Source organism: Pseudorasbora parva, chromosome 13, assembly GCF_024679245.1.
Source record: "Pseudorasbora parva isolate DD20220531a chromosome 13, ASM2467924v1, whole genome shotgun sequence".
NCBI classification, from domain to species: domain Eukaryota; kingdom Metazoa; phylum Chordata; class Actinopteri; order Cypriniformes; family Gobionidae; genus Pseudorasbora; species Pseudorasbora parva.
In genome coordinates this window covers 2361072-2388564 of record NC_090184.1, presented here as the reverse complement: position 1 = coordinate 2388564, position 27493 = coordinate 2361072, and the positions used below count along the sequence as shown (strand labels likewise).

Below are 27493 nucleotides of genomic sequence, written 5' to 3'. Positions count from 1 at the left end.
ATTGAGATTTCATTTTGAAAATGATCATGAAATTAAATGTGTTTACAAAGCAGGAATAAACACTGCTACTGCAGCGAAAGATTGAGAAGCTTAAAGAATATCTGACAATATCAATGCATGACGTGAAACAAAGAAATATGTCTAATAATTATATGTTCACAAAGAGCTCAAATGAATACACATTGTTTAAAAGAATTATGAATGCATGTATTATATTTATATTTGTCTACTTGTCAATTAATATAATAATTATATGAATATATTATATTAATTAAAAGTTATTATAGTTCGTATAATATAAATATAAAGTTTAAGATGAGCAAGTTTGTCTCTAACGGTTTTTTCACTATAAACTGCAAATTTGGAACGAGAGATACAGGGGGTGGGGCTTTATTGCATCTTTACTTGCAGCTGATTGGTCCAGTTTGGGTTTGCGATCTCTAACCCAGAATAAAACCGGCTCTAGAGCAGGTTAGCCGTGCAGTGTAAGTTACCATGGTGATAAAAACCAATCCAACTTCTTGAGCCTGAAAAAACTGAGTTTGCTCGAACTTATCTCGAACTTACCTGGGTAGCAACTGAAACCAGCTTTGTGCAACAGGCCACTGGTATCTTGTTATCTGGACTCTGCCTGTTTTTGGATTACCTTTTTGCCTGTCACTCCTGCCTTTTTTGTTTGTTTGGACTGCCTGCCTGTTTATTGACCCATTGCCTGTACATTGGATTACGTGTCTAGATTGTCCCTTTAATAAAGCTGCACTTGGATCTTTAACACAAAGTCTCAGAGCAATTCGTAACACTGATGTATCATGCATCCCTAGTTACAATTAAATTATTTTATAATATTTACCTTTTTTTAAATGCCATTAGATGAACTTAAGTGTGCTTGTTTAACCTCTTTAGTATGACTAAGTATGTACATCTTTATATGTAATTTCAGTATTACTATTGTCTTTGAAATAAGGAAATAGTGAACTTCTGAATGTCCTGATTAGCATTTATGGCAAACTAAAATATACTTGTAATGTAGTTTTTATTGAATTTTGTAATTTGTGTATTTAAATGTATTTGTAATAATACATTTTTAATGATGTTGCAAATTGCTACATTTTAAATACATTAGCTTTAAATAAACTACAGTTAAAATTATAAATGACTTTACATGTGCCTAGTTAGTCAACACATCAAAATAAGTGCACTTTTTTAAAAGCATAACAAAGGTTTGTTAGAATGTAAATTTATATAAGTGCCCTTTATTTTCGTATTGTAACACTCGAAATAGGCAAGTCACGTGTGTGAACACTCACAAAAATGTGACCTGTCTCAGTAATTTGATTGTGGTTTGTGATATGACGCTTCCTATGTGTTCATTAAAATAATTGTCTGGTTAAGATGTATTGCGGGTGATATATGAATAAAATCTAGGGTTCGACGCTGTGTCTTGGTGTTGACGCAATGGTAAATGGCATCAGCATGACCAGAGTTAAGGAGACACTGGCCAGCTATCTTTGGCCTACAAATTGATATCATTGAACAGCTCTGTTGGAAGAAGTTCAGCTAGTAATTGTTGAAAGGATTTAGTAAATATGTTAAGGATTTTGGCACAAAGCTGGCAACTGTTGAAAAGGGCTTACAGCCTGATCAAATGCTGATCTATGACCTGATCTAATGTGATTAACTGCACTCAGGCAAGAGGGAATCCAGTGCATGAAGTCAGAGGTCACGGTTGATGTCAGATCCTCAGGGATCATGCCGAGGTCCTTAAGCCCTGGTGCCAGATGAGTGTCAATTCATACAGATCCATGAAATGAGAAAAAGAGACAGAATTGAAGGAATTAAAAAGAGAATGAATTAAAGAAGAATTTTATATTAGTTTTGCAGAGACTTTTATTAATTATATTAATAATTAGGCCTTTATTATGTCCTCTAGTTATTTGTTTTCACTATTAAGAGTATTATATACATAAGCTGACACTGGACTATGATCAGGGCCTGAGGCTGACACTGGACTATGATCAGGGCCTGAAGCTGACACTGGACTATGATCAGGGCCTGAAGCTGACACTGGACTATGATCAGGGCCTGAAGCTGACACTGGACCATGATCAGGGCCTGAGGCTGACACTGGACTATGATCAGGGCCTGAAGCTGACACTGGACTATGATCAGGGCCTGAGGCTGACACTGGACTATGATCAGGGCCTGAAGCTGACACTGGACTATGATCAGGGCCTGAGGCTGACACTGGACTATGATCAGGGCCTGAAGCTGACACTGGACTATGATCAGGGCCTGAGGCTGACACTGGACTATGATCAGGGCCTGAAGCTGACACTGGACTATGATCAGGGCCTGAGGCTGACACTGGACTATGATCAGGGCCTGAGGCTGACACTGGACTATGATCAGGGCCTGAAGCTGAAACTGGACCATGATCAGGGCCTGAAGCTGACACTGGACTATGATCAGGGCCTGAAGCTGACACTGGACCATGATCAGGGCCTGAAGCTGACACTGGACTATGATCAGGGCCTAAAGCTGACACTGGACCATGATCAGGGCCTGAGGCTGACACTGGACTATGATCAGGGCCTGAAGCTGACACTGGACTATGATTAGGGCCTGAAGCTGACACTGGACTGTGATCAGGGCCTGACGCTGACACTGGACTATGACCAGGGCCTGAGACTGACACTGGACCATGATCAGGGCCAGAAGCTGACACTGGACTATGATCAGGGCCTGAGGCTGACACTGGACCATGATCAGGGCCTGAGGCTGACACTGGACTATGATCAGGGCCTGAAGCTGACACTGGACTATGATCAGGGCCTGAAGCTGACACTGGACTATGATCAGGGCCTGAAGCTGACACTGGACTATGATCAGGGCCTGAAGCTGACACTGGACTATGATCAGGGCCTGAGGCTGACACTGGACTATGATCAGGGCCTGAAGCTGACACTGGACTATGATCAGGGCCTGAAGCTGACACTGGACTATGATCAGGGCCTGAAGCTGACACTGGACTATGATCAGGGCCTGAGGCTGACACTGGACTATGATCAGGGCCTGAGGCTGACACTGGACTATGATCAGGGCCTGAGGCTGACACTGGACTATGATCAGGGCCTGAAGCTGACACTGGACTGTGATCAGGGCCTGAAGCTGACACTGGACTGTGATCAGGGCCTGAAGCTGACACTGGACTGTGATCAGGGCCTGAAGCTGACACTGGACTATGATCAGGGCCAGAAGCTGACACTGGACTATGATCAGGGCCAGAAGCTGACACTGGACCATGATCAGGGCCTGAGGCTGACAGTGGACTATGATCAGGGCCTGAAGCTGACACTGGACCATGAACAGGGCCTGAAGCTGACACTGGACCATGAACAGGGCCTGAAGCTGACACTGGACTATGATCAGGGCCTGAAGCTGACACTGGACTATGATCAGGGCCTGAAGCTGACACTGGACTATGATCAGGGCCTGAAGCTGACACTGGACCATGATCAGGGCCTGAAGCTGACACTGGACCATGATTAGGGCCTGAAGCTGACACTGGACCATGATCAGGGCCTGAAGCTGACACTGGACTATGATCAGGGCCTGAAGCTGACACTGGACTGTGATCAGGGCCTGAAGCTGACACTGGACTATGATCAGGGCCTGAAGCTGACACTGGACTGTGATCAGGGCCTGAAGCTGACACTGGACTATGATCAGGGCCTGAAGCTGACACTGGACTATGATCAGGGCCTGAAGCTGACACTGGACTATGATCAGGGCCTGAGGCTGACACTGGACTATGATCAGGGCCAGAAGCTGACACTGGACTATGATCAGGGCCAGAAGCTGACACTGGACTATGATCAGGGCCTGAAGCTGACACTGGACCATGATCAGGGCCTGAAGCTGACACTGGACTATGATCAGGGCCTGAGGCTGACACTGGACTATGATCAGGGCCTGAAGCTGACACTGGACTATGATCAGGGCCAGAAGCTGACACTGGACTATGATCAGGGCCTGAGGCTGACACTGGACTATGATCAGGGCCTGAAGCTGACACTGGACTATGATCAGGGCCTGAGGCTGACACTGGACTATGATCAGGGCCAGAAGCTGACACTGGACTATGATCAGGGCCAGAAGCTGACACTGGACCATGATCAGGGCCTGAAGCTGACACTGGACCATGATCAGGGCCTGAAGCTGACACTGGACTATGATCAGGGCCTGAAGCTGACACTGGACCATGATCAGGGCCTGAAGCTGACACTGGACTATGATCAGGGCCTGAAGCTGACACTGGACTATGATCAGGGCCAGAAGCTGACACTGGACTATGATCAGGGCCTGAGGCTGACACTGGACTATGATCAGGGCCTGAAGCTGACACTGGACTATGATCAGGGCCTGAGGCTGACACTGGACTATGATCAGGGCCAGAAGCTGACACTGGACTATGATCAGGGCCAGAAGCTGACACTGGACCATGATCAGGGCCTGAGGCTGACACTGGACTATGATCAGGGCCTGAAGCTGACACTGGACCATGATCAGGGCCTGAAGCTGACACTGGACTATGATCAGGGCCAGAAGCTGACACTGGACCATGATCAGGGCCAGAAGCTGACACTGGACTATGATCAGGGCCAGAAGCTGACACTGGACCATGATCAGGGCCTGAGGCTGACAGTGGACTATGATCAGGGCCTGAAGCTGACACTGGACCATGAACAGGGCCTGAAGCTGACACTGGACCATGATCAGGGCCTGAAGCTGACACTGGACCATGATTATGGCCTGAAGCTGACACTGGACCATGATCAGGGCCTGAAGCTGACACTGGACTATGATCAGGGCCTGAGGCTGACAGTGGACTATGATCAGGGCCTGAAGCTGACACTGGACCATGAACAGGGCCTGAAGCTGACACTGGACCATGATCAGGGCCTGAAGCTGACACTGGACCATGATTATGGCCTGAAGCTGACACTGGACCATGATCAGGGCCTGAAGCTGACACTGGACTATGATCGGGGCCTGAAGCTGACAGTGGACTATGATCAGGGCCTGAAGCTGACACTGGACCATGAACAGGGCCTGAAGCTGACACTGGACCATGATCAGGGCCTGAAGCTGACACTGGACCATGATTAGGGCCTGAAGCTGACACTGGACCATGATCAGGGCCTGAAGCTGACACTGGACTATGATCAGGGCCTGAAGCTGACACTGGACTGTGATCAGGGCCTGAAGCTGACACTGGACTGTGATCAGGGCCTGAAGCTGACACTGGACTGTGATCAGGGCCTGAAGCTGACACTGGACTATGATCAGGGCCTGAAGCTGACACTGGACCATGATCAGGGCCTGAAGCTGACACTGGACCATGATCAGGGCCAGAAGCTGACACTGGACCATGATCAGGGCCTGAAGCTGACACTGGACTATGATCAGGGCCTGAGGCTGACACTGGACTATGATCAGGGCCTGAAGCTGACACTGGACTGTGATTAGGGCTTGAAGCTGATACTGGACCATGATCAGGGCCTGAAGCTGACACTGGACTATGATCAGGGCCTGAGGGTGACACTGGACTATGATCAGGGCCTGAAGCTGACACTGGACCATGATCAGGGCCTGAAGCTGACACTGGACTATGATCAGGGCCAGAAGCTGACACTGGACCATGATCAGGGCCAGAAGCTGACACTGGACTATGATCAGGGCCAGAAGCTGACACTGGACCATGATCAGGGCCTGAGGCTGACAGTGGACTATGATCAGGGCCTGAAGCTGACACTGGACCATGAACAGGGCCTGAAGCTGACACTGGACCATGATCAGGGCCTGAAGCTGACACTGGACCATGATTAGGGCCTGAAGCTGACACTGGACCATGATCAGGGCCTGAAGCTGACACTAGACTATGATCAGGGCCTGAAGCTGACAGTGGACTATGATCAGGGCCTGAAGCTGACACTGGACCATGAACAGGGCCTGAAGCTGACACTGGACCATGATCAGGGCCTGAAGCTGACACTGGACCAAGATTAGGGCCTGAAGCTGACACTGGACCATGATCAGGGCCTGAAGCTGACACTGGACTATGATCAGGGCCTGAAGCTGACACTGGACTGTGATCAGGGCCTGAAGCTGACACTGGACTATGATCAGGGCCTGAAGCTGACACTGGACTGTGATCAGGGCCTGAAGCTGACACTGGACTATGATCAGGGCCTGAAGCTGACACTGGACCATGATCAGGGCCTGAAGCTGACACTGGACCATGATCAAGGCCAGAAGCTGACACTGGACCATGATCAGGGCCTGAAGCTGACACTGGACTATGATCAGGGCCTGAGGCTGACACTGGACTATGATCAGGGCCTGAAGCTGACACTGGACTGTGATTAGGGCCTGAAGCTGATACTGGACCATGATCAGGGCCTGAAGCTGACACTGGACTATGATCAGGGCCTGAGGGTGACACTGGACTATGATCAGGGCCTGAAGCTGACACTGGACTATGATCAGGGCCTGAGGGTGACACTGGACTATGATCAGGGCCTGAAGCTGACACTGGACCATGATCAGGGCCTGAAGCTGACACTGGACTATGATCAGGGCCTGAAGCTGACACTGGACTATGATCAGGGCCTGAAGCTGACACTGGACTATAATCAGGGCCTGAAGCTGACACTGGACTATGATCAGGGCCTGAAGCTGACACTGGACTTTGATCAGGGCCTGAGGCTGACACTGGACTATGATCAGGGCCTGAAGCTGACACTGGACCATGATCAGGGCCTGAAGCTGACACTGGACCATGATCAGGGCCAGAAGCTGACACTGGACTATGATCAGGACCAGAAGCTGACACTGGACCAAGATCAGGGCCTGAGGCTGACAGTGGACTATGATCAGGGCCTGAAGCTGACACTGGACCATGAACAGGGCCTGAAGCTGACACTGGACCATGATCAGGGCCTGAAGCTGACACTGGACCATGATCAGGGCCTGAAGCTGACACTGGACCATGATCAGGGCCTGAAGCTGACACTGGTCTATGATCAGGGCCTGAAGCTGACACTGGACTGTGATCAGGGCCTGAAGCTGACACTGGACTATGATCAGGGCCTGAAGCTGACACTGGACCATGATCAGGGCCTGAAGCTGACACTGGACCATGATCAGGGCCTGAAGCTGACACTGGACTATGACCAGGGCCTGAAGCTGACACTGGACTATGACCAGGGCCTGAAGCTGACACTGGACTATGATCAGGGCCTGAGGCTGACACTGGACTATGACCAGGGCCTGAAGCTCACACTGGACTATGATCAGGGCCTGAGGCTGACACTGGACTATGATCAGGGCCTGAAGCTGACACTGGACTATGATCAGGGCCTGAGTCTGACACTGGACTATGATCAGGGCCTGAAGCGGACACTGGACTATGATCAGGGCCAGAAGCTCACACTGGACTATGATCAGGGCCTGAAGCTGACACTGGACTATGATCAGGGCCTGAAGCTCACACTGGACTATGATCAGGGCCTGAAGCTCACACTGGACTATGATCAGGGCCTGAGGCTGACACTGGAGTATGATCAGGGCCTGAGGCTGACACTGGACTATGATCAGGGCCTGAAGCTGACACTGGACTATGATCAGGGCCTGAGGCTGACACTGGACTATGATCAGGGCCTGAAGCGGACACTGGACTATGATCAGGGCCAGAAGCTCACACTGGACTATGATCAGGGCCTGAAGCGGACACTGGACTATGATCAGGGCCAGAAGCTCACACTGGACTATGATCAGGGCCTGAAGCTCACACTGGACTATGATCAGGGCCTGAAGCTGACACTGGACCATGATCAGGGCCTGAAGCTGACACTGGACCATGATCAGGGCCAGAAGCTGACACTGGACTGTGATCAGGGCCTGAAGCTGACACTGGAGTATGATCAGGGCCTGAAGCTGACACTGGACTATGATCAGGGCCTGAGGTTGACACTGGACTATGATCAGGGCCTGAAGCTGACACTGGACTATGACCAGGGCCTGAAGCTGACACTGGACTATGATCAGGGCCTGAGGCTGACACTGGACTATGACCAGGGCCTGAAGCTCACACTGGACTATGATCAGGGCCTGAGGCTGACACTGGACTATGATCAGGGCCTGAAGCTGACACTGGACTATGATCAGGGCCAGAGGCTGACACTGGACTATGATCAGGGCCTGAAGCGGACACTGGACTATGATCAGGGCCAGAAGCTGACACTGGACTATGATCAGGGCCTGAAGCTGACACTGGACTATGATCAGGGCCTGAGGCTGACACTGGACTATGATCAGGGCCTGAAGCTGACACTGGACTATGATCAGGGCCTGAAGCTGACACTGGACCATGATCAGGGCCTGAAGCTGACACTGGACCATGATCAGGGCCTGAAGCTGACACTGGACTATGATCAGGGCCTGAAGCTGACACTGGACTATGATCAGGGCCTGAAGGTGACACTGGACCATGATCAGGGCCTGAGGCTGACACTGGACTATGATCAGGGCCTGAAGCTGACACTGGACTATGATCAGGGCCTGAAGGTGACACTGGACCATGAACAGGGCCTGAGGCTGACACTGGACTATGATCAGGGCCTGAAGGTGACACTGGACCATGATCAGGGCCTGAAGCTGACACTGGACTATGATCAGGGCCTGAAGCTGACACTGGACTATGATCAGGGCCTGAGGCTGACACTGGACCATGATCGGGGCCTGAAGCTGATACTGGACCATGATCAGGGCCTGAAGCTGTTGTTTTTGGCCCAGACAGACATAGCCATAGCTACATATATGGAGAGGTCTACATCTCTGATCCCGCCAGAACTGACAGCATGAGCTGGCTCTAGAATTTCCCTCTCTAGAGCAGACTAGGAAATTTCACTTCAGACACTGGTCAGTGGGAATGCTGATGCCATTCCCCATAGGGCCAATCCAAAATGCAATGTCTTGTTCCCCTTCTCAGGGAACCATGGTTACAGTCATAACCTGAGGCGTTCTCACCATGTGTGCAGTTGTATTCAGCAGTAATACTAGTTGGGAGGAAATTAATTAAGTAAATAAGGAGAAAGTAAATAAGGTCTGAGGTCTGAATCAAGAGAAACTAATTACCATAATGGTTTCAGCAAAACTACTACTCACATGAATTTCAATACTAAACAAACTGTAAAAAAATTTTTTTTTGAAGATTGGAGAAAATACTATTTTAGTCTTTCTACTTTCCATTTCTTTGCAATTATTTGTGAATGTGAATAGCATTTTCTGAGTTTTTTAGTGCAGATCAATCTTCATCTGTATGTACAACAATAGAGACTTTACTGATATAAACTAAACTCACATTCTGTTATAATCATTAATACTGATGAGAGTGAGTGTATGTTTGTAGTCTCTTCAGTGTTGTGCTGGAGCTGATAACCAAAGATCGAGATGTCAGCGGGCAGACAGGTGGAAAGCCAGGCGGCTTCGATGTCAAGGCTTTACGAGCGTTCAGAGTTCTGCGGCCCCTTCGACTGGTCTCAGGAGTGCCAAGTGCGTCCACATCTTTACCCAGCTTTCACTGAAACATGAAAGGAAACACTCTTTAACTACACTTAAGTGGCCTTTTATTTCATTAATATCATATTGTCTGCAGTTTTTAAAAAATATACCTATATATAGATATAAATATACTAGTGCTGTCACATCGATTAATCATGATTAATCACATCTAATATAAAAGTTTGTTTACTATATGATATACAGTATATGTGTGTATATACTATTATATATATATATATATATATATATATATATATATATATATATATATATATATATATATATATATATATATATATATATATATATGTGTGTGTGTGTGTGTGTGTGTGTGTGTGTGTGTGTGTGTGTGTGTGTGTAGGCTTACAGGTGGTGCTGAATTCCATCATTAAAGCCATGGTTCCTCTGCTTCACATTGCTCTACTCGTGCTCTTCGTCATCATCATCTATGCCATCATCGGTCTGGAGCTGTTCATCGGGAAGATGCACGCAACCTGCTATCTAAACGGCACACGTCAGTGTTTTGACAGATATTTTAGTCTTGTTTTAATCATAAACTCACTTAATTTGGATGGATTTGAAATATAACAAGACTTAGTATCTTAAGTAATTTTGTTTCTCAAGTATCTTGATTTAAAGGGTTACTTCAGCGAACTGAAAACGCTCCCGACTGAACATGCGCTGTGAACAACTGCCGTGCCCGCGCTTACCTCAGCTCTCCTGATGAATGTAATCTGACTCCTGCTGCGTTTGTGCCGTGACACTCACTCGGCTCACTCACATTATATTAACTGAACTAAATTATTTTATTACTATGAAAATTAAAAAACAACGGTAGGGGGCGGTTCCGCGGTGGGCAAGTGATCCAGTAGCGGTGACTTTGGGAGTGACCTCGTAGCACAGTGAAGCAATGCATTCTGGGAGTTGTTGTCTTTCATCCACATGAGCCAAAATTAAATTTTATGGCTTTTCTCAGTCTAGAAGGCACATTTTACATTTCTACTACATTAATGACCCAGTTTAAATACACATTCATCTTCCCAGCGCTGAAGTACCCCTTTAAGAATGTTTATACTGGAAGACAAGAAAAAAACACTTATGAAGTGAATAATTTCTCTCCACACAGGTACATTAGCAGAAGAGGATCCTGCTCCCTGTTCTCTTTCAGGTCATGGGCGTCACTGCCCTCTCAATGGCACCGTGTGTCGGGACGGCTGGCACGGCCCCAACAACGGCATCACAAACTTTGACAACTTCCTGTTTGCCATGCTGACCGTGTTCCAGTGTATCACTATGGAGGGCTGGACTGATGTGCTGTACTGGGTGAGCAGGGCCGTTTCTAACCTTTCTGGCACCCTAGGCAAGATTCATATCATAAAATTAGATAACAATAGCTTGAAAACCATGTCACGCGGCGCCGCTGCGGATTGAAGAACACAGTGACACAAAGACTAAAAGACGGGATGAAGCCGTAGCCAAAGCCTCGCGCCAGTTTCATATGTTTTAAAGGTTAATCACATATTTTTTTAGCTGAGGCATAAGTTCATAAAAAAGGGCCTAGTGACGCCCATGGTTATGACAGTATTACTTGATCAATTTACACTAAACAGCTATCTCTGATGTAATGTTTTTTTTTTTATTCAAATGAACTATGCTATAATGTTCTGCACCTGAAATGAGCATGGCGTGTGGTCTGTCCAGTACTAATATTCAGTGTAATGTTTTGCTCAACGTTATGATAGAGCGACCAGCTTCGTAGAGAACAAGTAACCAATAAGTAGGCTAACATACCTGTATATTTCGCTTTCTTTTTTATATTTCCTCTTTTTTCTTTTTACGATACTGATGGCTTTGACCTTTTCATGATGATGAAACTAAAGCACGGATGACGAAGCCACTATCACCATGGCGACTTCACTCCAATAATCGCAACTAATGCCTCGAAATAGCAAAAGTATGAAATATTAATAATAAAATATATATGAAATAACTTAAAAGTCTTGTTGGGGCGGGGGCTCACTGGCGCCCCCCAGCTGTTGGCGCCCTAGGCGACCGCCTAGTTTGCCTATGCCTAGAAACGGCACTGTGGGTGAGACTTCACTTTCTGTCACTAACGTTACTCTTTCTTACAAGTAGTGTCCACTTCCGCTCTAAGAGCTTTTCCATGACACACAGAGAGCTCAATAGATGCTAATGAGATTGACCCTCTAAGACTGAAGGGACAAAGTCAGAAGACAGGAAAAACTGAGACCAGAGGAAAACGTCAGCCTTTGTTTTTTTTAGTGGTGGAGAAAGAAATCAAATCAAGTACTTAAGTAAAAGTACAGGTAACCTAATACAATATAATTCCCATAGGGTCCACACTGCAAAAACTGCTCTTCTTACTCAGTAATTTTGTCTTGTTTCTAGTCTAAATATCGAAAAATTCTTAAATCAAGATGCATTTACTAGATGAGTAAAATGACAGAAGATATTTTTCACGCTTTGTTGAAAATCAAATCAAAATGAAGAGAGTTTGTGCTTAAAATAAGATAAATAATCTGCCAATGGGGTGAGAGAAATAATCTTGTTTTCTGTTTGAATTAAGATTATTTTTCTCACCCCATTGGCAGATTATTTATCTTATTTTAAGCACAAACTCTCTTCATTTTGAGTTATTTTTTTTAACCAAAAACAAGACAATTTCTTTTGCTTGTCTAGTAAATACTTCTTGTTTTAAGAATTTTTAGATGTTTGGACTAGAAACAAGACAAAAATACTGAGTAAGAAAGAGCGTTTTTTGCAGTGTACCTTGTCAGCTTGCTGACAATCCTGGAATGTTGGTCAAATACAGACTATTTTCGCTGTGTATAAAATATACAATATGCTTCAAATGATTATTCTAAAATGTAAATATGCACTACTTTAACGACAGGACAAGGCGATGTAGCTGTTTTGGAAAAAGTAATAAAGAATACCAGTTGCAGCAATCGCTCTCCCGTCCGCCATGTTTAAAGTTTATGACCCACCATCTCAGGAACTTTTATCAAAATTATCCCTGAGCTTCCCAGTGGTAAAAATGACTTGAGAGGGCGTTCATGTCCAATTCACTCAAAAAAAAAAATGATTGCTGTTGATGCTGTTTACTTTATTTAAGCAATTCATCTCGATTTAACACCATTAAAGCAGGTTTCTGGTTCAAATGTAATTGCTTATGTTAAATGGACTTAAAACCGGTACTCTTTGACATAACTTGATGTTTTTATTTTCAAATAACATGTTTCAATCAGGTTACCCAATCATACAGGACTTTCACTTCCCATCATGCTTTGCAAAGGGGCTGAACTTGGATAGGAAATGTTTAAATAAAGTGCCATTTTATGCATTTTTAACAAGATGAGAAAATAGAGACTTTTTAATGTTTAATGTTCTGTTATGTTGTTATTTAAAAGTGTGTGTTATGTTAGTGATTTTAGAGGTTGATCATTGTGGTGAAGTGTAGAGCATGAGCTTGGGGTGAGGACCTGCTAATAACAATTAAAGTTGATTTAATAATTAAAAAAAAGCTACTTTGGGCATTCCATGGATGTAACAAAACCATCGTCTGGCTAGCCATTAAGATAAAAAAAACAACTTTAAAAAAACTCTTGTTAGATAACATTTGTAATTTTGTAATTAAACTGGATTACTTCTTATGGTTTTTGTTTGATATTCATTTTAGAATAATTGAATTTAAGAGTTTTGGACTAAATGGCATTGAATTAACCTTACTGAAATAAACAATGTTAATTAAATTCAACATAAACCAGTTACGTGGAACCTGTTGACATAAAAAATTAAGTAAATCCAACATATTTTTGAGTGTAGGAAACTTGATTTCATTGAGATAACACATGAAGGCAGCATAAAGTAATGCACTTGTACATATCTAAATATTCATAAATGCTCATTTGAGGTGTATTGTAAAGCCAGTATTTTACCGAAATTCCAGAATCGCCAGCAGGCTATCTAGATAAATAATAATATCGTTTTTTTAAACTATTTTTTAAACTATTTTTTACAATTGATTCCGCAATATTCAGTTTTTGTCTTAATTTATGTTATAATTTTTATATTACTGTGCATACATTACAAAAAAAATGCTCTTCTTATTTAGTATTTTTGTCTTGTTTCCAATTATATTCTTAAATCAAGATCCATTTACTAGATCAGTAAAATAAAATAAGATATTTTTACTTGTTTTCTGGGGTAAAATATCGAAATTAAGTTTTTGCTTAAAACAAGCAAACTTAGCCAATGGGGTGAGAAAAATAATCTTATTTCTGTTTGGGACGGAAACAAAAAACAAAATTTTAATCAGAAACAAGATTATTTTTCTCAGCCCATTGGCAGATCATTTTGCCTTTTTTAAGCAAAAACTCTCTTCATTTAGATTTTATTTTCAACAAAACAAGAACAAATATCTTATGTCGTTTTACTTATCTAGTAAATGCATCTTGGTTTAAGAATTGTTAGATATTTAGACTAGAAACAAGACAAAATGACTGAGTAAGAAGAGCATTTTTTGCAGTGTATGAGTAGCATCTGAGACAGAATTAGATTTTATGTGATATTTGGTAAATCAGACAAAATCAAGCAGTTTTGTTGTCATAGTTCTGTAGATTAGGGTGGATTGAGTTAATGTGAGAGATGTTGTGTGTTTCAGATGAATGATGCCATGGGTTTAGAGTTGCCTTGGGTTTATTTTGTCAGTCTGGTCATTTTCGGCTCCTTCTTTGTCCTCAATCTGGTACTGGGAGTTCTCAGTGGGTGAGTTATTGTATGAAATGCTTTCCACATTCAGTTTCTTTACGTCCCATTTTGATGTCCAGTATGGCGTGTGTGTGAAATTGTCTGTGTGTGTCCCATAGAGAGTTCTCGAAGGAGCGCGAGAAGGCCAAGGCTCGTGGAGATTTCCAGAAACTGCGTGAGAAGCAGCAGCTTGAAGAGGATTTGAAGGGATATCTGGATTGGATCACACAAGCTGAGGACATCGACCCTGATAATGATGAAGAAGGAGATCAGGAGAGCAAACGCAACCGTACGTGAAAACCAAGACTCATATTTTTCATATCCCTCTTCATCTGTCTGAAGGTCTGTTGAAACACACACTTTATTTGCATCAGTTCCATCCACAGATCATTCTTGACAACATTTCCATGTTAGTCAGATTTAAGGTTTAAGCGTCAGTTTGTGCATCCACCCATTGAAAGCAATCATGTTTTGTGTGAACAATGCTAGTTTAGTTCAGTCTAAATGCAGCATGAGTCAGTAAGTGGATTGTGGGATGCAGTAATGAATTTTAAGCTTGCTGTAACTTAAATTTTATCACAAATTAGCTGCGTACAAAATGAAGGCACACCAAGGACTCACAGATCCTGCATGTGTGTGTTCATTCTAGCAGTCGATCTTTGTTGTTTTTATTTAGAAAGCATATGAATAGCCAAATAATGTATTTTAGCAGGGGTTTTCAAACCAATGGGGCTGGAAATATTTAGAGAAAAGCTGTGTAATTTTTTTTTTTTTTTAAATAAATTGCTAAAATAAGACTACACTGCAAAAAATGCTTTTCTTGCTTAGTATTTTTGTCTTGTTTCTAGTCCAAACATCTAAAAATTCTTGTTTTGAATTTTGAAAGTAATTGTCTTGTTTTGGGGAAAATAACTCAAAATGATGAGAGTTTTTGCTTAAAATAAGATAAATAATCTGCCAATGGGGTGAGAAAAATAATCTTAATTCAAACAGAAAACAAGATTATTTCTCTCCCCCCATTGGCAGATTATACATTGGCACGTAAGGCTTACGTGCGTGTTCTTTTTATTGATTACACGTCTGCCTTTAATACCATGCAGATACATTTGCTATTGGAACGTCTCTTGATCCTAGGTGTAAATGGAGGAATAGTTCATTGGATAAAGAATTTTTTAACAAATCGACCACAGCGAGTTTGTGCTCGAGGGTTCGAATCAGATATTATATTTTTAAACACGGGGGCACCCCAAGGATGCGTCCTGTCACCTCTTTTATTTTCGGTCTATACAAATGGTATAAGAGTGCAGCATGAGAATTATAAATTATATAAATACGCAGATGATATGGCACTTGTGGCACTTTTATGGAAAGACTGTGTACATTTTGAGTACGAGGAACATGATTTTAAATCATCCGGAGCCTTTAACAGAAATACTGCTATGTGATCAAACTGTTGAAATTGTGAAGACTTTTAAATATTTAGGAATCATGATTGATTGTAAAATGAACTTCTCTGATAATGTGGCTCTTATTTGTAAGAAAGCAAATCAAAGGTTATTCTTGCTAAGGAAATTGAAAGATTTTTGTGTGAGTACAGCTGTGCTGCAAAGAGTTTATACAGGTCTAACTGAGAGTGTTTTAGGGTATAACATTACAGTGTGGTTCGGACGAGTTACTCTGGTAAATAAAGTTAAATTAGACAGAGTTATAAGAGTAGCAGGAAAAATTATAGGATTAAAGCAAAAATCTGTCGCTCAGTTATACCAAACTGCTGTTCAGAGAAAAGCTTTGATTATAACAAGAGACAAAACACACCCCTTGAATCATGTTTTTGAATTACTACCATCACGTCGTCGCTATAGAGTGCCAAAAGCAATTAGAGCGATATATAAACAAACTTTCGTACCAAACGCAATAAGTCTTTTGAATAAGAGGTAAGAAATGTGAATATTTTAATTTTGTCATTGTAGATGTATTGTATTGTTAGATGTATTTATTGGATGTTGTAATAATAATAATAATAATAATAATAATAATAAATTTTATTTATAATGCACTTTATATTAAACAAAATCTCAAAGTGCTAACAAAACAAAACAAAACAAAACAATCAACAACAATAAATAAATAAAACCGAAAAATAAAATAAAATAAATTAAACAAGTAGCAAGTCAATTAAAAGTCAATTAAAAGCTCTGCTAAAAAGGTGGGTTTTAAGACCACGCTTAAAAGTATCTATAGTCTGTGGAGTACGCAGGTGGTCAGGGAGAGCATTCCACAGACTGGGGGCTGAAGAGCAGAAGGCCCGATCCCCCATAGTACGGAGATTGGCTGTGGGAGTTTTGAGGCGATACAGCGAAACAGAGCGGAGGTTACGAGTGGCTGTTTGTGTGGTGAGGAGTTCCTTGAGATAGGAGGGAGCATCACCATGGATGCACTGGTGGGTAAGGAGAGAGATCTTGTACTCGATCCTGAACGACACATGTTGTGTACTGTAAATTGTTCTGTGATTGTGTGGCGAGACCAAAGATCAATTTTCAGCTTAGGCTGAACAATAAAGTACTACTAACTAACTACTAACTCATTTTAAGCAAAAACTCTCTTGAGTTATTTTTTCCCTAAAACAAGACAATAATTTATTACTTGTCTAGTTACCGTTTCGGTAACACTTTATAATAACTACACGGTATGAAGCATTAATTAAGCCTCTGTTAAGCATTAGTAAATAGTCAATTAATCATTTATAAAGCATTAGTAGACATTAGTAAGCAGTTTGTAAATACAGTTATAAATGCTTTGTTCTTGATTTATAAGCATATTTATAATGTGTTTAATAATTGTATTTTCATACTTTATTAATGATCAATTTATCATGTATAAATTCAGTGTTACGTTATTTAAAAACTAGTTTAGGAGTTGTTGGTGGCTCATAACATCATTTAGAAAGAGCTAGTAAATGATTAATAAACTATTTAAATGTACATTTATACATCTTATTTTTTAGACATTTAGTAATGGTTACTAAGTGTGTTAATAAAGGCTTTATCATGTATTCCTATTGTAGTTCATGATTAGTTCAGGCAGTTATAAAACATTTAGTAGTTGTCAGTAAACTATTTCTGTGAGCTCATCTAAAGTGAGGACTATTTATACCTTATAAAGCATTTACAAAGGAGATATAAAGGCTCAGTTCTCTTCTAAACAGAAAAAGGAAATAAACACACAACAGTGTTACAGAGCATGGACATTTATTTCAAATGCAAAAATGTGTAACAAAACACACATGTGCAACTGTACACTTGATATAAAATGAAAAAAAAAAATGACAATGCAATGACATAGAAAATAAAAATCTTTGTTTTGTCAAAATGTAAACATTGCTGATTTGTTCACTTCACACAAACAGATTTTGGAATGAGACGGCTAACTGTAGTAGTGTTTAGTCCACTGTCTATAATGGCCTAATTTAGAGATATCACTTCTTCTTTTTTTAACCGACAACTTTGATCGGTTAACATTGATACGGTCAACCATCGGTTAAACAGTCATCGGTTAACATCCCTAATTTAATTCAATAAATACAGCTTATTAAGTTGCCCTTCTCATTTTGTAAGTCTTTAACAAAACATTTAAAAAGTGAAGCTGATATGGATGGTCTACCAGGTTAAATCCCCAATCATTTTTATGGCACAAGCATAATTTGACATCATGCAGCAATTGTACAATTGTAATCCGTGCAAACTAAAAACTGAGTGAGTGGAAAGGGTGAAAATAGCATGCTTACCTCTCTGGCGAGTCTTTGTTTCCATTTTCTTCTTCCCATACTTTTTCTAAAGTCCTCACTTTAGATGAGCTCACAGAAATAGTTTACTGACAATTACTAAATGTTTTATAACTACCTGAACTAATCATGAACTACAATAGGAATACATGATAATAAAGCCTTTATTAACACACTTAGTAACCATTACTAAATGTCTAAAAAATAAGATGTATAAATGTACATTTAAATAGTTTATTAATCATTTACTAGCTCTTTCTAAATGATGAACAACCAACAACTCCTAAATAACTGGTTTGTAAATAATGTAACACTGAATTTATAAATGATAAATTGATCATTAAAAAAGTATGAAAATACAATTATTAAACACATTATAAATATGCTTATAAATCAAGAACAAAGCATTTATAACCATATTTATAAACTGCTTACTATTGTCTACTAATGCTTTATAAATGATTAATTAACTATTTACTAATGCTTAACAGAGGCTTAATTAATGCTTCATAGTGTGTAGTTGTTATAAAATGTTACCAATGTTTCTTAATGTAAGAAATATTTTAGATATTTTGACTAGAAACAAGACAAAAATACTAAGCAAGAAAAGCATGTTTTGCAGCGTATAGATTAACCCCTAAAGCTAATAAAGTTATTCAGTCAAGAACAGAGTGATTTCTCTTTTTCTTTTGATTGATTAACATTAATGACAGAAAGCAGCAGGTTTATTAGACTGCTGTCACTTTAAGAGCAAATGCACAAATCTAAATATGCTTGGCAAATCTAAAAAAAGCTCAAATGAATGAATTAACTGATGGATCAAAAAACTACTCCATGACAGATAAATGTAATTAAATAATATATGCATATGCATTAGTGAATGTATGCTGTGTAGTGAGTGTTTTCTCTTTAGTCTTTGCTTCATTATGCTTCACATTGAGTCCGAGCTGCAGAAGCACCTTGTCTCTAGTGCTGTAGTACTGTAGTGCTGCTGTGATTTTGTGCAGTAGATGCTCATAGCTGCTCTCTGTTTGAATGCATGTAACCTGAAGGGGTGAAGCTGAGCGATCTCACCCACGGAAAGAGCGCGGGAAACACGGGCTGGTTCAGTCAGTCCACTGAGACTCATGGTAAATGTGTGTGTGTGCGTGTGTTTGATGTATCATAACAGCATATTCAATGAAAACAACAATACATTGAATACAATGGCAAGAGACAAAGCACAAATAACCCTGTAAGCACATGTTTGCTGTTTAACTGTATTTGTTAGTAACAGTCTGGTAAGCTAATGCTTCATATGTTTATCATGTTTTATGAGAATCAACCATTTTCAGCATTTATAACCTATCGAGTTTATTTTGCAACGCATACAGTAAGTTATTTTCTGTGATTCACTGCTATAGGTAAATAACTAGAAGAATAAAGGACAGTAAAACTATTTGCACTACAAACCGCTTGGGGTTACTTGACTGTAACCCTGTTCCCTGATAAAGCTACACTCAATGCTGCGTAAGCTTATGCAAATGGGAAGGGTCTTATCACGACCGGCTGTGAAAAGTGTGTTTAAACAAGTCAATGAAATTGACCTGGAGGTATCATAGCCTCAGTCGGTGTCGTCATCAGCGCACCGGCTACACGAGGCTATAAATAGATGAGCTCCAGCTGTAGCCATCAGGTCTCTTTTGTTTTAAGACCAGTCCCGGAGCATCATCAGCACGGCCTAGCGATGCAGCATCTCGTTCCGCTTTATCAGGGAACAGGGTTACAGTCAAGTAACCCCAAGCAGATGGAGATGCTCTGACCCAGTCGTCTAGCCGTCACAATCTGGCCAAACTCGCTCAAATCCTTACGCTTGCCCATTTCTCCTGCTTCACACACATCAACTCTGAGGACAAAATGTTCACTTGCTGCCTAATATATCCCACCCACTAACAGGAGCCGTGATGAAGAGATCATCAGTGTTATTCACTTCACTTATGTCTGATTGATGTATGTAAATTGAATTTTTTTTATATTCCAGTGTTAGATGTCTTGTAGCTCCCTCTGCATTACAGTAGTGTACTCACGTATGCGTGTCCTGTGTCTCTGCAGCAAGTATCCCGAGTGAGACCGAATCTGTGAACACGGAGAACCCAGAAGAGAGTGAGAAAATCTTCTGCTGTGGACGCGTCTGGTGAGCGATGCAGCTTTATATCTGATCCTGCAGCTCAAGGCTTTTCACGCTCTTCTGTATCTGCAGTGCACACACTCCAATACGGCAAAAAATGCTCTTCTTATCTAATATTTTTATCTTGTTTCCAGTCCAAATATCGAAATATTCTTAAATCAAGATGCATTTAGTAGATCAGTAAAATGACATAAGAATTTTTATTCTTGTTTTCTGGGGAAAAATATTAAAATGAAGTGAGTTTTTGCTTAAAACAAACTAAATGGTCTGCCAATGGGGTGAGAAAAATAATCTTATTTCTGTTTGAGACGGAAATAAGAAACAAGATTTCAATCAGAAATAAGATTATTTTTCTCACCCCATTGGCAGATCATTTTGCCTGTTTTAAGCAAAAACTCACTTCATTTTTATTTTATTTTTAACCGAACGAGGAAAAATATGTCATTTTACTTTTCTAGTAAATGCATCTTGATTTAAGAATTGTTAGATATTTAGACTGGAAACAAGACGGAATTACTAAAGTAAGAAGAGCATTTTTTTGCAGTGCAGCTCTTGTATCTTTAATGAAATGTTAAGCAGTTGTCTCTTGCTGGAAGTTTTTCGTCAGCTTGTAGTGTGGCACGAAGTGATGCCATTTTTTTCACTTTTTCAGTCAGAAATTGTCAAAGTCGAAGTTCAGGTCAGTAGCTCAGTGTGTGTTCACGGCTGAATTCAGCTCGCGTCTTGCATGTGTGTTTGCTGTCGTCATTTCACCTCATCATTGCATGTCAGTGTGTGTGTGTGTGTGTGTGTGTGTGTGTGTGTGTGTTCTTTACGTGTGTCTGTGAATCTGCCGAGGCACTTTGATGTTTGCCGTGTATGTTGTGTTTGAAACGGGCTTTGCATTTCATTGAAGGAAAGCTTGATGTGTCCCTCACATTGCTGTCCACTCCCGTCCTGTCTCTGCAGCCGCTGGCGTTGCTGGAACAGGTTTTGTCGCAGGAAGTGTCGAGTTGTGGTCAAATCCACCGTCTTCTATTGGCTGGTGATTCTGCTGGTGTTCCTAAATACACTCACGATATCATCCGAGCATTACAACCAGCCCGGCTGGCTCACAGAGGTCCAGGGTGAGAAACACACAGCACACACACTCACTCAAACCCGCTTATACCGGGGACATTTGCTGAGTTAAAGCTGTCGTTAGATCCAGCGCTCTTTAAATCAGACGCAGTGATAGAAGTGTGTGTGTGTGTGTGAGAGAGAGAGAGAGAGAGAGAGAGAGAGAGAGAGTGTGTGTGTGGGTGTGTGTGTGTGGGTGTGTGTGTGTGGATGTGTGTGTCTGTGTGAGAGAGAGGGTGTGTGTGAGGGTGTGGTTCTGTGTGTGAATTGAGTATTTAGACATACCCTTTGAATATTAACAAATAAAACATAAAATATGATACTGTGCTCTTAAATGTGAAATAAATAAATGCGACATATTTGTTTTCATGATAGTGTAATTAAGGTTTATCTACTTATCTTGAAAAATGTGTCAGCATTGGGTGTAAGTGTAACATGGATTTCCATTTATCATATCAGAGCACTGCTGCTTTACACACCTTTGTCAAAACAGAAATGACGGATGTTTGTGCTGTTTGTCTGCAGATGTGGCGAATAAGGTGCTTTTATCGCTGTTCACCTGTGAGATGCTGATAAAGATGTACAGTCTGGGGCTTCAGGCATACTTCGTGTCACTCTTCAACCGCTTCGACTGCTTCGTGGTCTGCGGAGGCATCGTGGAGACCATCTTGGTGGAGCTGGAGATCATGTCTCCGCTCGGCATCTCCGTGTTTCGCTGCGTCCGGCTGCTCCGCATCTTCAAAGTCACGCGGTGAGAATGAGCACATTATGAGAATGAGCTGTAATCACTGGGTGCGTTTACATGCACGTTCTTAAGCCGATTATGCCTAATAAGCCGACAATGAACATGGTCATGTAAACGCGGTAACCCATTATCTTTTATCGGAGTAAGCTTATAAACGGCTAAAGCATAAACCGGTTGACACAGGTATTTTTACATATTATTCTCTCCTTTAGTTCCAGATGTAGTGTTAAGATGTCCAGATGTAGACTGAACCTCTTCTACTTCTGCTGACTGAGATGAGAACACATCTTTACAATTTTCTGGGTCTTACAAGAGTCTGCGTTTGTGATATATATCCTTATTTCATGCAAAACGCTCGCTTGCTCTGTCTGGATGCGTTTAAATCTGCTCTTAGTTTGCGTGTTTGTCACCTATCACACGTGCACTTCAATAAGCCGACAGAAAGCAAGTTCCCTTTCGAAAGGGAACAGTGCTGCGTCAGCTGACGCTACGAGCAACGATATACCCACGCCGCCATGCCGAGGGGAGTGCATGCCTAATGGCAGTGACAACTGTCAGGACAAGCAAATTCAACTGAAATGCCTGAACCACTCCCCCTCTGGTCACACTAGGCTGTCAGTGACAGCATTCCATACGGTCAAAGCCCAAGCTATAAGCCTTGGGGGGCACCTTCGCGTACCGCATGAAGTCCTACCCCGGTCACTCAAAGGCCTGGAACCATTCCATTCAACAGAAGGGGTTCCTTTAAGGGAATGTGGCTAAGGGACATGAGGGCGCCCCAGCCAGTCACTATTTGGGAAAACTTCACCGAATGCCACCAGGGCGGCCTGACCTGAAACAGAGCCACTGGAAACTCACCTCCGGAGAGGCATCCAGCTGAGGAACTGCAAAAACTGTCAGTGTCTGCCTCTGGCCGGACTTCAGAGACGGGCTATTCTGGAGAGCAGCGCTCAGCATAGTGCTTTCTGACCCTTGCTAGCGAGGGGAGTTAGCTGCTTGATCCTAGGATCTACTGAGCACATACATTACAGGGGTGCTCAGGAGGCCGAACATGCGTATAAGCTGATCTCACTGGGAGGCCCCGCGGGGCCTATGACTGACTGATCAGGCCGAGGCGGCTGTAAGCTCACATACCCCTTTTCCACCAAGGCAGTGCTGGCGCTAAATCGGAGCCAGAGCCTAGTTTCAAATCGGTTCTTTGTGTTTCCACAGCCAAAGCACCAGCTCCGAGCCAGGAAAAGTGGTTCTTAAGTAACACCAAAACATTGCTGGGCTAGAAGTAAGAACCGCTTGCGTCACTGGCTGGGGGCGGCGTTACCGTGATCAACAAGATGAACACAAACCTGTGACCGCCATTTTTTCAATAGCAGCTAATCAAGCTAACAGCTGCTGGATTGTAATCTCCGTCTATACAAATCATGGAGAGCTGCACGAATGCGTTGGATTTGCGGCGTTTTAATGCTGATGTAGGATCATAAAGCCATGTTTGTTCGAGATGCATCGGCGCGCGCTGTGCAGACTGATTGCATATGACATCAAAGTAGAGCGAGCGCCAACGACTCCTTATGCTTTTGAATCGCTCACGCGGTATTTTGATATCATACACGGATCGGTCTGCGCAGCGCCGATGCATCTCGAACAAGCCTGGTGTGTTTGTATTTCCCGCTGCCTCGCTAGCATTGCTAAAACGCTAGCGAGAAAGATGAGACGTATACAGTGACGTAAGACCTAGCTCTGCGGTGGCTCTCTTACATGTGGAAAGCCAAACCGGTTCATAAAGGCTCTCAAGTCGAACCAACTTAGAACTGACAGTAGCACGGGCTCTGAACTAGCACTCGGTTCATTCTGGTGGAAAAGGGGTAACAGACGACCCTCATAATGGGGGAGCTCTTAAGCCTGCCTGGTTGGTAACCATGCTGTAGGCAACCTATGCAGGTACCCCAGTAGGCCCTCAGGGAGGCCTGGTGAGGCCTACTACCTGTCATCCAGTGACTGAAGCCCAGGAACACCCCCTTGGGTGAAGCCAGACGAAGCCTACTGCTACCACAACAGGCCCTCAGGGAGGCCTAATGAGGCCTACTACCTACCGTCCAATGGCTGAAGCCCGGGAATACCCCCTCAAGGGAAACCCGGCGAGGCCTGCTGCACCCCAGCAGGCCCTCAGGGAGGCCTAACGAGGCCTACTAACTGTGCTTGCAGCCATGCCAGCGACGAATGGCACAAAGCTCGCTGGCAGGTTGGATGAACGCTAGCCGCTCCGAGTTGGGCTGACAGTGGCTGTCTGCTTGGCTGACGAAGAACTGGACATCCAATTACCACCTGGGGACTCATCCCCAGGGAGGCCATGAGGGGCCTACTTGTCAATGAGGTTCTGATGAAGCCGACATTGTTGGGGAGAATCTTCCCAGGCACACATGGGCCCCGATGTCGCGACTCTCCCGCAAGGAGGCCTGCTGAGGCCTCCGGCTCAGAGTCCACTGCCCGGACTGCCCATGCTGGCTTATCACAGCCAGCTGGCTACACACGCCCTTCCCGGGGCTGGCTCCATCCCAGAGGCTCACAGGGTCCTCCAGGCAATGGCGCAGTCTCACCAGCAGTGCCTACAAACATAGACCTAAACAAATTGCCAATAGTAGTGTACTCAGCAGAAAATCGCCTTAAACCCTCTAAAGCGGGGGGGAGTACAACTTACATCACCTGCTTTGGGGCGGCCGCTCTTCATTCATGCAGCGGCCTGCCGTTCATGCTAGGGCCTCAGCCATGGCAATGCTTTGGCTTCCAAGGGAGCATCGGACCCAACCATCACAAAGCAAGAGGTTGCGGAGTGCAGCTCAACCTGAGCCCTAGAAGGTGGAGCAGAAAACACAGAGCAGAGGGCAAATTATTCACAAATATGCTACCCACCGGCCCAACATCCTCCAGGATGGGCCAGAAGCCGCCAGAAGGTGGCGGCCACCCCAAGCTCTGGAAAGCGGGGTTTACACAAAACTAGCCTGCCCGCGCTCAAGCGGGGAATGTCAAACCCGGCCCCACGACCACTTGCTAAGTCGCTATTGTTCTGCTTCACACCAACCTGCATTACTAAGAACCCTGATCGCAGAGAAAGGGGGCGGGCCTTGGCCGGACGACTCTAACATTAGAGGAGGCTGACTAGGGATGCGAAATAACCAAACCCTGCAAAACAACAGCCTTGGCCAACAGATGCGGAGAGGGCCAACCTGGAGAGGGCCAACCTGCACACAAGTATCACCTGAGGCTCGAAAGGGCAAAAACCCCTCAGAAATACCCTGTCCGAGCCCCGCGAGGCTGGACAAAGATCTGTAGTTCATGCGTTAGCCTAACTCACCCTCCCGTCTATAACCTTCCACGAGGGACAACGCTAACCGTTTTACCCTGGGGTGGCTAAGAGTTTCCCTGTACAACTAGGAGAAACAAATTAGCCTAATACAACGCTACATTCCCGTGGGAATGAGCGGCAGCCTCAACTGCTGGCTTCACACAGAGAGGAGGCAATAACTGTTTCACACAGCGCATTCTCTACTAGTGGAGCTAGCTCTAAACAGACCACATAATGGCATCTTAGAAAATCGCTCTAGCCACCGAACAGGGGAAGTACAAGGCCCTATGGTGTCCTCCGCGATCCCATGATCCCCAAACCCTCGGCGGGGAGCATGAAGTCTCACACAACATCAAGAATTAATGTTTCCCTCACAAGGGGGACTTACCAGCTCGCCTCTGGCGCGATGATGTCCACGCATAAGCTTTACCCACAGTATGCATGCTTAGGAGCGTAACCGCCTGAGGGGGCGCTTCTCACAGACCAGCCAGGCGGGACCTAGAGTATCATCGTCTCGGCCCCACCCCAGGCCGGATGTAAGAAGTGCCTGGGGAGTCGATGAAGAAGAGGAGTAAAAGTAGTGGTAATTCTTAACTCACCAACAAGGGAAGGACATGTCATCTGTGCCAGCCCTGTTGTGATACACCTTTCCTCTTCTATGGGAGTCTGCCTCTTTGTGCCCCGCCCTTGCCCATGGGGAGCACGGGACGCGATGTTGGCCCTCAGGCCTGCCTGGGACCCGGATCTCAGCGGTATGCGGGTCCTCAGACACCGCCACCCGCGTTTTGGTGACACTGGCCCTCAGGCCTTGCTATTGCTGGTATGGCGCATGTCTGCGCAGCGCGTCAGGGTTATTTTTCCTCATCCCACTGATTGAGATCCCTCAGCAGATTCTCCTTGTACGCTTGTAACACCGACATGGCGTATAAAGTAGCACCAGGCTGACCCGCTGCCGTGTATGCCCTGCCATCTAAATGAAACATCGTTGTTCCTGGTCGCACCTTAATGAAATCATAGGCTGTCGCCGGTCAATAGGATTGCCGTGATTTGACAGTAGTTCAGACACCTGTCACACTGGAGGCGTTCCCCGTAGCGTCAGCTGACGCAGCGCGAGTTCTCTTTCGAAAGGGAACCTGCTTTCTGTCGGCTTATTGAAGTCCACGTGTGATAGGTGACAAACACGCAAACTTAGAGCAGATTTAAATGCATCCAGACAGAGCGAGCGAGTGTTTTGCATGAAATAAGGACATATATCCCAAACACAGACTCTTGTAAGACCCAGAGCATTGTAAAGATGTGTTCCCATCTCAGTCAGCAGAAGTAGAAGAGGTTCAGTCTAAACGCTGCATCTGGAACTGTGGAGGGATCACAACTGACGTACCATTTGAAATACTCTGAGTCAGATACGGACATTATTGTTTTTGATGTCATTACAAGGAAATAACCCGGTTTATTAATAAATTCATGTAAACACAGTTTACTTGCATTGTCAGTTTACTGGTTTGCATGTAAACGGGGAAAACTGGTTATTTCAATAAGCGGATATTTGTGAGTTCAGCTTACTGGTGTGCATGTAAACACACTCATTGAGGACAACATGGCCGACTCTGACGCTGGAAGGATTTCTCTGACGTCACTGATGATGTGTTTGATGTGTCAGTCGTCAGATAGGATGTATCAAGCGGGCAAATAGGACAAATAACTCAATATGTTTGTGGTTGTGTGTAGGCACTGGGCGTCTCTGAGTAATCTGGTGGCGTCTCTGCTGAACTCCATGAAGTCGATTGCATCTCTGCTGCTGCTGCTCTTCCTCTTCATCATCATCTTCAGTCTGCTCGGCATGCAGCTCTTCGGCGGCAAGTTCAACTTCGACGAGACGGTTACCAAACGAAGCACTTTTGACAACTTCCCTCAAGCTCTGCTGACTGTGTTTCAGGTGTGTGTGTGTGCGTGCGTGCGTGCGAGCGAGCG

General features: G+C 43.8%; 1 protein-coding gene across 10 annotated transcripts in view; it reads left to right on the top strand.

The window, feature by feature from the left end:
* Positions 1-27493, top strand: part of cacna1db (calcium channel, voltage-dependent, L type, alpha 1D subunit, b) — a 122782-nt gene that overhangs the window by 35577 nt on the left and 59712 nt on the right. For 5 of the 10 annotated variants that reach the window (XM_067412953.1, XM_067412947.1, XM_067412951.1 and 2 more), the window contains exons 5-15: positions 9473-9615; positions 9986-10138; positions 10751-10947; positions 14309-14412; positions 14514-14683; positions 19228-19305; positions 20267-20348; positions 20995-21021; positions 21291-21448; positions 21966-22191; positions 27251-27458. In XM_067412953.1, coding sequence (XP_067269054.1) covers positions 9473-9615; positions 9986-10138; positions 10751-10947; positions 14309-14412; positions 14514-14683; positions 19228-19305; positions 20267-20348; positions 20995-21021; positions 21291-21448; positions 21966-22191; positions 27251-27458 — 1546 coding nt within the window. The remainder of the gene's footprint in view (positions 1-9472; positions 9616-9985; positions 10139-10750; positions 10948-14308; positions 14413-14513; positions 14684-19227; positions 19306-20266; positions 20349-20994; positions 21022-21290; positions 21449-21965; positions 22192-27250; positions 27459-27493) is intronic. The other 5 variants (XM_067412949.1, XM_067412955.1, XM_067412948.1 and 2 more) reach the window with 3 other exon arrangements.